Below are 14,336 nucleotides of genomic sequence, written 5' to 3' on the forward strand. Positions count from 1 at the left end.
AGTATGAAAATGTATAGACTCACTACTGTACGTCGCTCTGGATAACAGTGTCTGCTAAATGACTCAAATGTAAAAGTACAATGGAGCTAAACATTTTTATGTAGAAAATGCATGAAAGTATTACAGTTATACACTCACATGAGCCATACATTTGATCTATCACAACTTATTCTCACAATAGTAATTTCTTTACTAATTAGGTAAGGTTAAGTGACCTCTTCTCTTGGAATAGAAATCCACAGGTGGAGTACACGCTCCACCATCCCATTTCCACAGTGGTGCCAACATGGGGATGATGGAAGGTGGTTGTGGATGAATGTTTTCATTCTTCACAGGGACACTGGCTGTGAGGAGGATCTCCTCCCTCTCTTCAGGGATGAGGCCTGATGCTCGGAAGATCCCCTCCCTCTGTGCAGGGACACTGGCTGTTTGGAGGATACCCTCCCTTGGTGGCGGGATGAGGCCTGATGCTCGGAAGATCCCCTCCCTCTGTGCAGGGACACTGGCTGTTTGGATAATACCCTCCCTCTGTGATGGGATGAGGCCTGATGCTCGGAGGATCTCCTCCCTCTGTGCAGGGACACTGGCTGTTTGGAGGATACCCTCCCTCTGTGATGGGATGAGGCCTGATGCTCGGAGGATCTCCTCCCTCTGTTCAGTGATGCTGGCTGCTGAGAGAATCCCATCCCTCTGTGCTGGGACACTGGCTGTTCGGACATTCCCCTCCCTCTGTGGCGGGATGAGGCCTGATGCTCGGAGGATCTCCTCCCTCTCAGCAGGGACACTGGCCTTTGGGACGATCCCCTCCCTGTGCGCAGGGACGCTGACCATTGGAACGATTCCCTTCCTCTGCGCAGTGACACTGGCCATCAGGTGGATCAACTCCTTTTGTGCAGGTATGAGGCCTGATGCTCTGAGGATCTTCTTCTTCGGCACAGTGATAGAAGCTGCTGGAAGAATTCCCTCCCTCTGTTCAGTGATGCTGGCTGCTGAGAGAATCCCACCCCTCTGTGCTGGGACACTGGCTGTTCGGACATTCCCCTCCCTCTGTGGCGGGATGAGGCCTGATGCTCGGAGGATCTCCAACCTCTCAGCAGGGACACTAGCCTTTTGGACGATCCCCTCCTTGTGCGCAGGGACGCTGACCATTGGGACGATTCCCTTCCTCTGCGCAGTGACACTGGCCATCAGGTGGATCAACTCCTTTTGTGCAGAAATGAGGCCTGATGCTCGGAGGATCTTCTCCTTTCGCACAGTGACAGTAGCTGCAGTAGCTGCTGGAAGAATCCCCTCCCTCTGTGCAGGGACACTGGCTGTGAGGCGGATGTCCTCCCTCTCTTCAGGGATGAGGCCTGATGCTCGGAAGATCTCCTCCCTCTGCACAGTGATGTTAGCTGCTGGGAGAATCCCCTTCCTCTGTGAAGGGACACTGGCTGTTTGGAGGATACCCTCCCTCTGTGACAGGATGAGGCCTGATGCTCGGAGCATTTCCTCCCTCTGTGACGGGATGAGGCCTGATGCTCGGAGGATCTCCTCCCTCTGCACAGCAAATTCGGCTGCTGTGGTGATCTGCAGGTATAAATAGAGCATAAATTAATTCCCTAAAAAATCAACCACTTGGAATCTATAACATCATTACACTGAGTGTATTAAACATTAAGAACACCTTCTCTTTCAGTGACATAGACAAATCAGGTGAAAGCTATAATCCCTTATTGATGTGAATTGTTAAATCTTCTTCTCAGTGTAGATGAAGGGGGGGGGGGGGGGCAGGTTAAAGAATGATTTTTAGACAATTGAGACATGGATTGTGTATGTGTGTCATCATTCAGAGGGTGAATGGGCAAGACCAAAGATTTAAGTCCCTTTGAACAGAGTATGGTAGTATGTGCCAGGTGCACCGGTTTGGGTCAAGAACTGCAATGCTGTTGGGTTTTTCAGCTCAACAGTTTTCCCTGAGTATCAACAATGGTCCACCACCAAAGGGGGGAAACTCAATAGGAAGGTGTTGTTAATGTTTTGTTCACTCAGTGTAGATCAATCCCTAGCATATACTTCCATTTGCATGTGTACTGATACTGTAAATACACAAATTATATTAATGTTATCTACAATATATTATAATACCGTAAGTCTCCCTGCTGCAGGGGCATTTCCTCCTACAATTTTGAGCTGATTTTCTTCACTTTAGCAATATTTTGTATCTTTGTTAATTTTAATTGTAATTGTGTTTGGAAAGGTACTGTTACTACAGGAGATGATGCTATCATAAAGCATTTGATGTAAGTATGTAGGACAATTACCCATAATGCTCACTGACTGAACATTCAAAATTACCATGGCAATTATTGACGCATTCACATGCTTTCGGAAACTTGGAACCTCAGAGTTAAAATTAATGTAAGTTATTAGCGTAGGATTTCCTACTGGTTGATTCTGATACTTCACAAGTGGGAAACCTGAAATCCTCATTCCATAAAGAGTTAGCGAGTCAGAGAGTCAGAAATGTCCGAATTTTCTAGTTCCGACTTGCAGGGCCTTCTATGATGTAGGGCAGGTCAGTAACCAAATGATTTTACTGTCCCCAGTCGCACACAGACTTTTATGGTCACACAAGTTGCCACTCATTCAAAATGAGTAGCCTAACAATTATTTACGTGGCCCCAGGTACATTTGCAACCAAATTATTTTTGTGTGAGAAATCAATAATAGTTGCACACATAGGGTAACAGTGAGCAATGAGCAAGATAAGCATAGACGGGAAGTTGACAATAGCTTATTATTAGTGTAAATAAATTGTATTTCTATGGTTGCAGTCCTCAAAGATTGAATTGCATTGAATTGAATTAATCAGATCCAATGATTTACCGCCCGTAGGGTGGGGTACCGCTAGTCATCATTATTATAATCACCATCTCAATCATTATCACCATACCATCATAGACTTATTCTTCTGTATCTGAGACTCATCTGACACTACCTTAGATATGGCAGTCTGCAACTCAATACACTGCCCCTGCATGGTGTTCAGCGTCCCCTGCATGTGGTTAATCGATTGCTTAACATCGTTCAGCAGGATCTGAATCTCAAGCCTGCAAGAAATCAGGTGGTTCAACATACTGAGATGACGAGAGGCTTCAGACCATGCCCATTGGACCATCTTTAGGATTCTTTCTCACTTAACACCAATCTTATTAGGAATGTAACTTTGTGCAGAAGACGTTACTATAGTGTTATTTAGAAGAAAAAAAGTGTACTTTGTCAGGTGCCAAAAGGGTGATGGGATGTCTCCCTGCTCCAGTGAGCTCTGCTGACAGGTCTTGCTCACTGTTGGAGGAACGGGAGCCAAATTAGAGGAAAAATATCTATGGTTGTTCAGCAATGAAACATTCATGGCATAATGGGGATTGTTCTTCCCTGTGAAAATAATAAAAACAGCTGGGGTTTACTTTCTCACTTTTAGATAATGTAATACAATCTTTAAACCCATCAGAAGTGTAGTGCTTACCTCCATGAAAATGTTGGTCCCTGTTATTTTGGGCGGCATTGTCCCAATGTTGACCACTAGTTCCAACTTGTGATGAGAAGGTCTTGATGAAACGATCAAGTCAACATTTTGTTAGATTTTTCAGATAGCATTAACAGTTGTACATGAGACAGTGCTTCCAGATATTGAGGTATCTTCCTTCTGAGGTATGTAAAAAAAATCTGGTGTGTGAGTACTCACATGAAAGGTATCCATGATTCTTGGTCAGAAGCTGGAATTATTGCTACACAGCTTTCAGGCGACTTTATGTCTTGGGCCTGGATGAATCATTGAAATACAAGTAATAATGTGAATTTGTGATGCATAATTGCCATTGTAATTTGGAATATTCCATCAAAGTTATTTTTTTGACAGTCAAAACAACTAACTCTTACGATTAATCACTTGACTTGAGTAATTTGAGTTAACGGAAATAGCTACTTTATATTCTGACCTAGACACTGATTTGTGCAATGCCTAATGCATAAACTATGCGTGTTATTGGCTCATCATAGTATATAGCCGAGGGTCTCATAGTCCAAAAACAGCATTGGCCATTGGACTGCTCAGTCAAAACAACAAATTTACGATGAATCACTTGACTGGAGTAACTTGAGTTCGGGAAACTAAAACATTAAAAGTAGGCTATAGCTTGACGCATATTCTTACCTTGGACAAGCTATCCAAAAGGCCTAACCAGTCTTGCTTGAAGATACCGTTAGGCAGATAAAAGCGCGGTACGGTTTGAGACACGGTATTGTGAATCTGTCACACTGATATAAAAGCACGTTTTCATTTATGATTTACACTGTAGAATGACCTGCAAGCCAATCAGAATCGAGTTTTAAACTACACCGTGGGTTCCATGGAACGTCACAAACATAATTGTCCACTTGCGTCACAGATTAAAGTCACTGAACATGGGTTTAATAGCTATATTGGCTATATGTACAGCAAATGCACATCGTATTGAATTGAGATTACACCGACTGCACCACTGAAACTATTTAGCCTAATCCTTTGAGGATCATATGTCAAATGTCAGAATCATGGCACATGAAAACATAATGAAATTGACTGCAGATTATACAATTCACTGTGACACAATATCCATGTAATTTCAATTAAATTACGTTGAACCAACGTGGAATAAACATGGAATTGATTTATGTGCCCATTGGGAAGTGATCAAATCGAAATGATTGAATACATACAGTATTACAAAGAAAGAGATACGAAAGGCTCGAAAAAGTCTAATTTCCCTGGACCACCCAAAAGAAAAATGTATGTACGCATTACTGTAAATCGTTTTGGATGAAAGCGTCTGCTTTCAAATCTCCGACTCTCACACATATTTACAATCTCGCGATGTTTTTTCTGGCGCTTTCACGTTGCGGGATTTCGTGAAGTAATTGATGCGCAGGAGAGCTTCATGAAATCAGCGACATTAACGGTTCCAAATCGAGCAAAAAGCTTCAAATTAAAAGTCCATCGTTCACAAATTGTGGCATATTTTATGTTTCAAGATGCGTTCTGTTAAGTTTCTCTGATCTCAGTAATTTAGGTTTTCAATATTCTTTATTAAATAATATCTGGAATAATAGTTTAATTTCCTTTCCACTTGATGGCACTATCCCCTATGCTACTCCCTGTCAGGGGTCTGAGGATTCTGAAACAAAATAGTGTAGGCTCTTGAAACGCATCGGTGCGTTGGTAGATGTGCTGTACATTGTTATAAACACTCATTACACTGCTATAGACTTATTATCAATGTCACTCCCTTGAGTGTTACTAAACCAATATACCCTCAACTATACAGACACACAGCAATGTAGTGCTGCTGACCTGGGTTCCAGACCCACTAGGGGAGTCACCCTGCAGACCCACTAAGGGGCGGCACGTAGCCTCAAGTTTAGATCATTGGGCCAGTTACCGAAAGATTGCTGGCTCAAATACCGGAGCCGACAAAGTGAGAAAATAAGGCACTTGTGGGTGTCTCAGAGGGAGTTGGGATATGCAAAAAACAACAATTGTGTGTAAGTTAAAATGCTCCATATTCTTGTCAATGCAGGTTCGTAGTGTTGTAATACTGTTGTAATACTGTAGCTACTATTTGACTGGAGTTGGGTCTTGATAGGACAGACTGAGTAAGGAGTAGTAAAGCCCCTGCCAACCAGGACCTCTCAACCCTCCTGTTCTAAATTCTCTGTGAACTTCCTGACCTTGAACAAGACCTCCATGTTGACTGTGGGTTGCGTGGTGGATAGTGAGCACAGCACGTCAGACTGGAGGGCAGAGGGACACACACAGAAGACAAACAAAATCATGAGCATGGTTCAGAAATTACACAAATGTGAGAGTCAGTTTGAAATGCCTGGATGTGTATGTTGAAACAGCATGTTCCAGTATGTTTGTGAGCAGTGAATGTGAGTGGGTCTGTGCTGTGAATGTGTGTTTCTCACCATGCAGATGATGGGCTCCAGCAGCTTGTCGCTAGGCACATCCATCCAGGTCAATTCAAATCAAATCAAATTTATTTATATAGCCTTCGTACATCAGCTGATATCTCAAAGTGCTGTACAGAAACCCGGCCTAAAACCCCAAACAGCAAGCAATGCAGGTGTAGAAGCACGGTGGCTAGGAAAAACTCCCTAGAAAGGCCAAAACCTAGGAAGAAACCTAGAGAGGAACCAGGCTATGTGGGGTGGCCAGTCCTCTCCTGGCTGTGCCGGGTGGAGATTATAACAGAACATGGCCAAGATGTTCAAATGTTCATAAATGACCAGCATGGTCGAATAATAATAAGGCAGAACAGTTGAAACTGGAGCAGCAGCACAGTCAGGTGGACTGGGGACAGCAAGGAGTCATCATGTCAGGTAAGGTCCTCCGAGAGAGAGAAAGAAAGAGAGAAAGAGAGAATTAGAGAACGCACACTTAGATTCACACAGGACACCGAATAGGACAGGAGAAGTACTCCAGATATAACAAACTGACCCCAGCCCCCCGACACATAAACTACTGCAGCATAAATACTGGAGGCTGAGACAGGAGGGGTCAGGAGACACTATGGCCCCATCCGAGGACACCCCCTTACAGGGCCAAACAGGAAGGATATAACCCCACCCACTTTGCCAAAGCACAGCCCCCACACCACTAGAGGGATATCTTCAACCACCAACTTACCATCCTGAGACAAGGCTGAGTATAGCCCACAAAGACCTCCGCAAGGGCGGAAGGGCGGTTCGTTGATCCAGAGCCTTTCCGTTCACCCTCCCACTCCTGGGCCAAACTACACTCAATAATATGACCCACTGAAGAGATGAGTCTTCAGTAGAGACTTAAAGGTTGAGACCGAGTTTGCGTCTCTGACATGGGTAGGCAGACCGTTCCATAAAAATGGAGCTCTATAGGAGAAAGCCCTGCCTCCAGCTGTTTGCTTAGAATTTCTAGGGACAATTAGGAGGCCTGCGTCTTGTGACCGTAGCGTACGTGTAAGTATGTACGGCAGGACCAAATCAGAGAGATAGGTAGGAGCAAGCCCATGTAATGCTTTGTAGGTTAGCAGTAAAACCTTGAAATCAGCCCTTGCTTTGACAGGAAGCCAGTGTAGAGAGGCTAGCACTGGAGTAATATGATCAAATTTTTTGGTTCTAGTCAGGATTCAGCAGCCGTATTTAGCACTAACTGAAGTTTATTTAGTGCTTTATCCGGGTAGCCGGGAAGTAGAGCATTGCAGTAGTCTAACCTAGAAGTGACAAAAGCATGGATTAATTTTTCTGCATCATTTTTGGACAGAAAGTTTCTGATTTTTGCAATGTTACGTAGATGGAAAAAAGCTGTCCTTGAAATGGTCTTGATATGTTCTTCAAAAGAGAGATCAGGGTCCAGAGTAACGCAGAGGTCCTTCACAGTTTTATTTGAGACGACTGTACAACCATTAAGATTAATTGTCAGATTCAACAGAAGATCTCTTTGTTTCTTGGGCCCTAGAACAAGCATCTCTGTTTTGTCCGAGTTTAAAAGTAAAAAGTTTGCAGCCATCCACTTCCTTATGTCTGAAACACATTCTTCTAGCAAGGGCAATTTTGGGGCTTCACCATGTTTCATTGAAATGTACAGCTGTGTGTCATCCGCATAGCAGTGAAAGTTAACATTATGTTTTCGAATAACATCCCCAAGAGGTAAAATATATAGTAAATACAATAGTGGTCCTAAAACGGAACCTTGAGGAACACCGAAATTTACAGTTGATTTGTCAGAGGACAAACATTTCACAGAGACAAACTGATATCTTTCCGACAGATAAGATCTAAACCAGGCCAGAACTTGTACGTGTAGACCAATTTGGGTTTCCAATCTCTCCAAAATAATTTGGTGATCGATGGTATCAAAAGCAGCACTAAGGTCTAGGAGCACGAGGACAGACGCAGAGCCTCGGTCCGATGCCATTAAAATGTAATTTACCACCTTCACAAGTGCCGTCTCAGTGCTATGATGGGGTCTAAAACCAGACTGAAGCATTTCATATACATTGTTTGTCTTCAGGAAGGCAGTGAGTTGTTGCGCAACAGCCTTTTCTAAAATTTTTGAGAGGAATGGAAGATTCGATATAGGCCGATAGTTTTTTATATTTTCTGGGTCAAGGTTTGGCTTTTTCAAGAGAGGCTTTATTACTGCCACTTTTAGTGAGTTTGGTACACATCCGGTGGATAGAGAGTCGTTTATTATGTTCAACATAGGAGGGCCAAGCACAGGAAGCAGCTCTTTCAGTAGTTTAGTTGGAATAGGGTCCAGTATGCAGCTTGAAGGTTTAGAGGCCATGATTATTTTCATCATTGTGTCAAGAGATATAGTACTAAAACACTTGAGCGTCTCTCTTGATCCTAGGTCCTAGGTCAATTCTATGGCTGCCGGGTCACCTGGCGAGCACGGGGTCAGAAGGTCATCCACCATCAACTGACTGGTGGCACAGGATGTCCCTCGCACCTAGAGTACCATCACAAACAACAAAATATCTTAACATCTCCTAAATTGTAGAGAAAGAGATACACCTTTAGTGTGCTGTACAAGAGTGGACTTCAATAGAGTTACCATACAGTATTAGTAGAAACGTTTTAAATAAATCACAAATGACTGAAATTACAGTATAGACAGAGATATAGTCCTATGTGTTCATCTTATTATATTTCTACAATGCCAAAACAGTGTGTGTTATTTGTAACGAAACTGTCCCTGTTTGTAAATAATTAACTCTGAGACGTCCGTAGGGATCTGAGCATGGTACTTTCAAGTTATGCCTACCTTTCCACCCCAGACCGAGTAGGCCTACTGACGTAGAAAAATGTAAGCTTCAACTGCTGGCGAATCTTCTTCCTTGGCTTAACCCAACGAGAGGTCACAAGTGTTTCCCTAAAAGCTGTCTGGGTTTAAATGTATTTTATTGTACAGAATGTGAATAGCTTAATCAATTGATAGTGTCAGATTCGAATATATCCAAAGCAAATGAAACAACAATATCCCCATATGCATCAGAGTCACGTCTTTCCCAGTTATTCCTATTTTACATCTTGTTTCTAGCATTAAGAATCGCGGACCAAAGTGTTGTTATAGATAACTGTATATAATCACATCTGTTTCATTTTCCTCAAAATATTAAACTAATAGTGGGTAGGCCTGTACTTTTTGCCCTTTTCTTTAAGAAAAGGTAGGCCTATGGCATAGCCTCTCATACACACTAACTTCAAGTCTTAACAGACACAGAGGTGGGCTATTTAAAGAGTGCATGGCGGGTGGAGGAATTGACTAACATATCTATGGATATAGCAGCCTATAGCCTAATTTCATCAGTCAAACCGGTAGGCCTGCCTCTTATTTCTTAAATAGGAAGAAATAGGCTCCAACACATATCCCTAATTAAAATGAAGACGTTTAAAATGAATGATGTTTACTCAAATTTGCCTACTTTCAGCACCATGAGCTGTCCATTTCCAATTGTTTGTGCCGTGGCTGCTGCTTCAAGTTTCAGCACCACAATGTAAGTTACTCGAATCTGACTTCTTGTGAGGTCAATAACTCTGATAAACCTTTTTTGATATCCTCAGAGGACCGTTATTAGCATGTTTTAACCACTCCTTCATTATTACTGAAACACGATTCAAAGTGGTAAATATAAAGTCCATAAAAAAATTGGAGGCCCCTTAAACTTCAGTGTTGTGATGCAAAAATGCTAGCAAAATGTATAGCGCATAGAATTAAAAAGGTATTGTCGGACATTATTCATTCTAATCAGACAGGTTTTTTACATGGACAATATATTGGAGATCATATACAGCAAGTACTGCAACCAATAGAACACTATGAAGAATCAGGGAAACCAGGCCTGCTATTCATAGCTGACTTTTAAAAGGCTTTTCATAAAGTACGACTGGAGTTTATATATTAATGCCTGGAACATTTCAATTTTGGACAATCTCTAATAAAAATGGGTTAAAATCATGTATAGTAACCCTAGGTGAAAAATAGTTGTACGGATGTACGCTAGTTGTACGGATGTACCAAACAAATTGATCACATCAAGAATAGCTGGGATACTAGCCTGGGGTTCTGTTACATAGAGGAGGATGTCATCTGTGTATAGGGAGATCTTATTTAGAGTATCTTTAGTATTATAGCCGTGTATTGCTGCATGAGATCTAATCGTCTGAGCGAGCGGTTCGATAATTAGGGCGAAGAGCATAGGCGACAGTGCACAACCCTGCCTTGTCCCCCTGTTGAGGTTAAATCAGGGCGACAATGATTGGTTAGTGAGTATTCTGGCACAGGGGTTCCTATATAAAAGCTGGATCCAATTTATGAACCTATCTCCAATATTACATTTCTGTAGGACCTTGAATAGATAGGGCCACTCAACTTGGTCAAAGGCCTTTTCGGCGTCAAGAGATATGACGGCAAGGTCCACATTGGGTAACCTCTGAGAATACATAATATTGAAGAGGCGCCTGAGATTGAAGAATGAGTTTCTGTTAGGGATAAAGCCGGTCTGATCCGAATGGACCAATTTGCCAATTAAAGTGCTAAGCCTGTTAGCCAGAGTTTTTGCTAAAATCTTTTGGTCTGTATTAAGGAGAGATATTGGTCTGTATGACCCTACCTCTTCTGGATCTTTACCCTTCTTATGTATAACTGTAATGAACGCTTCGTCCAAAGTAGAAGGGAGAGCTCCATCCTCATTGGCCTGAACCAACATTTTGTGCAGATAGGGAGAGAGCATGTTGCTGAATGTTTTATAGAATTCACCAGGGTATCCATCTGGGCCCGGGGTCTTGCCACTCTTTAGAGATTTAATTGTTTCTCGAATTTCATCAAGAGATATTTCCTTATTCAGGAAGTTAGAATCTTCCTGGTTCAGGGCAGGAAGATTACAGTCCTCCAAAAATGTTTGCATAATTAAGGGGTTAGGATCCGCTTTAGATGTATATAGAGTCTCATAAAACTGCCGGAATCTGTCATTGATGTCTTTGGGGGAAGAGAGTAATTCCCCAGATGCAGATTTAACCCTGTGAATCATTCGGTCACTCACATTTTTTCGAAGTTGTCTGGCGAGTAATTTGTGTGGTTTGTCACCAAACTCAAAATATTTTTGCTTGGCATAGAGAAAAGATTTAGCAATTTTAGCTGAGAGAATCTGATTATATTCAAATTTTAAAGAGGTAATTTTTTTATGTTTCTCCATAGATGGGTGGCTAGCATTCTCCCTATCCAGTAAGTGAATTTGTCCCTCCAGTTCTTCCAGTTTTCCTCTGTTTTGCCTACTCCTGGCAGCCTGAAAGGAGATGATACAGCCTCTCAGATAAGCCTTCAGTGTTTCCCACAATAATGCTGGGGAGGTCTCTGTGTTGTCATTGGTATCAAATAAATATGTAATTTGGTCTTTAAGATATTCACAGAATGTTGGTTCTGTGAGGAGCTGAGGATTCAACCTCCAGACCCTCTCGTTTGGTACAATGTCACCCAATCTCAGGGAGAAGGTGAGTGGACTGTGGTCCGAGATTATAATATCATGATACCTCACATTACAGGTATAGGGGAGTAGTCTAGCATCCAACAAAAAGTAGTCAATTCGAGTGTAAACCTTGTGAACATGAGAGTAAAAGGAGTATTCCCTACCCGTAGGGTTATTGATCCTCCATATATCAAATACGTTTGAATTTTTTATGTAGGTATTCAAGAATTTGCTTGAATAGGAGGTAGGGGTTCGCCGGGTAGAGGATCTATCCAAATATTGGTCTAGCACACAGTTAAGGTCCCCTCCAATGACCAGGTTAGTATGGGAGATATCTGGAATCAGGGCGAGGACTCTTTTGAAAAAAGAGGGGTTGTCAATGTTTGGTCCATAGATATTTAGTAGAGTTACTGAGGTAGAGTGGATTTCTCCTATTGCGATCACATACCGACCCTCTTTATCCGCAATAGTGGTTTTATGTAGAAAGGGAATTCCTTTCCGTACCAGAATCGCTGTGCCTCTCGTTTTGGCAGAGAAGTTAGAGTGATGCACTTGCCCCACCCACCTACACTTAAGTCTGCTATGAGAGTTATTCTTCAGATGGGTTTCTTGCAAAAATATAATATCAGACGAGAGTGCTTTCAAGTGGGCTAGGACCTTGCCCCTCTTAATTGGTTCGTTTAAACCCTTGACATTCCAGGAAGTGAATGTAAGCCCCGCCCTCCTCTCGTTTGTAGTTCCTATGGTGGCCTGCATACCATGTAACTTGATAAAAAGGTAAGAAAGCGCACCAAACCATCACGATCAGCATATGTAGCACCTACACCCGAGCAGTATCCAACCCACCCCTCCCCCCTGCAAGCACCTTTACTTCCCACCCTGTTCCCCTAATTTCCCCAACACTTACCCCCCCCATCAACCCACATTTAACAGGCATGTACAAACAGGAGAAAGAAAAAGGATAAATAAAAATAATAAACACATTGTCTGGCCGATGCCAAAAAAGCACGGCGCGACCTCGAACAAGAGGTAAAACAAAAATAAAATCCCAACTATACGTTCACCTCTCACTATCCTAGAACTTCTACTAACATATGAACTGAGGAGGCTCCCGCGAGTTAAGTGTTCAGTTAACATCTAATAAACCTAAACAGAATAAGTTGCAACTTAAACATATTGCGCATTTAAGCGTCATCCTGGGTCAATCCCAGAGATAAGCAAGATATAGCCTCAAGATGATATTGGTAAGCACTGCCGGTCAAAAAATAAACCACCCGCAACCGACATAGTCAGCCGTACCTTTACATACTGTGGGTCAGGAGATCGGAACAAGGATTTGTTAAATTAAACGTTCCCCCCATAAACAAAACATGTTTAAATAAAAATACATTATATATATACACACATACATACACACACACATACATATATATATATACATATACATACATACATACATACATACATACATACATACATACATACATACATATACACACATACATAAACACATACGTATATATACACACATACATACACACACACATACACATATATATATATACATATACATACATACATACATACATATACACACATACATATACACACATACATAAACACATACATATACATACACACATACATACACACACATACATACATACATATAGATACACATACGTATATATACATATATATACATACACACACACACACACACACACACATACATATACATGTATGTATACATACCCACACAAAAAAATCATATATAAAAATATATATTTAAAGAATATGTATATACATCCATATGTACATATACACATACAAACATTCATACCCCAGAATAACAGTCTACACTGATTTAAAATATACACATACATAATACTAAAATGCTAAGAGAAAATAGTAATAAAGTACAAATAGTAATTATATGTACGCACACCTACACAGACATAAGCACTACAGAGGGCTGGTGGGACTCTAGTCGGGAGAGAGAGGCCCACGGCCAGAGAAAGGCAGAACGGCACAAAACATCAACCTGCTAACCAGGTGTCTGCCCCCTCCCAACCATCACCCCCCAGTCCCCTGCAAGCAATAAATAAATGGTATGGTAGTAAGAATAATGTAAGGATTGTAAAATAAATAACGAAACAAAACAAAAGTGGGAGAATATAAGTATATCCGTCCGAAGGTGTCAGTGATCAAACCTGGAAGTAAAAAATATGCATCGCTCTGAGTACAGCCGGGATGAAAGTGAATGTAACGTTCATTGAGAGCTCTGACCGCCATCCATTGGTCTGCTCAGCGTCTTACATGTTCGGTAGCCCTTGTTGAGCCCGTTTAATACGTTTTCACCCAATATGGTATAGTATGGATTCGAGTCCATGAGCAGACCCTAACACGCAATAACAAGGCACTCTAACCTGTACGGGGGATTGGTGTATATCCCCGGATAAACTTCTCTGCGTCCAAAACCGAGGAGAGCCAAATCTTCTCACCGGAAGGCGGGGTAATTCTTAGTCTTGCAGGGAAGAGTAAGGCTGGGCGAAGATGGAGTTTGTAGAGTTTGGTCATGACATCTCTGTAGTCGGCGCGATACTTTGCCACATCGGGCGCATAATCCTCATAGACACGGAATGGATGCCCTTTATGTGACAGGTTGCCCCTCATTCGAGCTTCACGCAGGATAAGATCCTTGGTCTTGAAACTGTGACAACAGATGATTACTGGGCGAGGACGTTTGCCCGGTCCAGGCACTGGGACAAGGGAGCGATGTGCGCGGTCCAGCTGGGGATCCGAATC

The 14,336-nt window shown here is 42.1% G+C and overlaps 1 protein-coding gene across 2 annotated transcripts in view; it reads right to left on the reverse strand.

The window, feature by feature from the left end:
• LOC118944216 overlaps positions 1–14,251 on the reverse strand; it is a 28,484-nt gene extending 14,233 nt beyond the window's left edge. The window contains exons 1-4 of one of the 2 annotated variants that reach the window (XM_036962538.1): positions 13,958–14,251; positions 3,509–3,804; positions 3,258–3,327; positions 216–1,569 (exon numbers count right to left, since the gene is read on the reverse strand). In XM_036962538.1, the coding sequence (XP_036818433.1) occupies positions 216–1,488 (1,273 nt within the window). In that variant the 5' untranslated portion in view covers positions 1,489–1,569; positions 3,258–3,327; positions 3,509–3,804; positions 13,958–14,251. The other variant, XM_036962537.1, reaches the window with a different exon arrangement.
• Between the last annotated feature and the right edge of the window lie 85 nt (positions 14,252–14,336).

Source organism: Oncorhynchus mykiss, chromosome 25 (genome assembly GCF_013265735.2).
Source record: "Oncorhynchus mykiss isolate Arlee chromosome 25, USDA_OmykA_1.1, whole genome shotgun sequence".
Classification (NCBI taxonomy): Eukaryota; Metazoa; Chordata; class Actinopteri; order Salmoniformes; family Salmonidae; genus Oncorhynchus; species Oncorhynchus mykiss.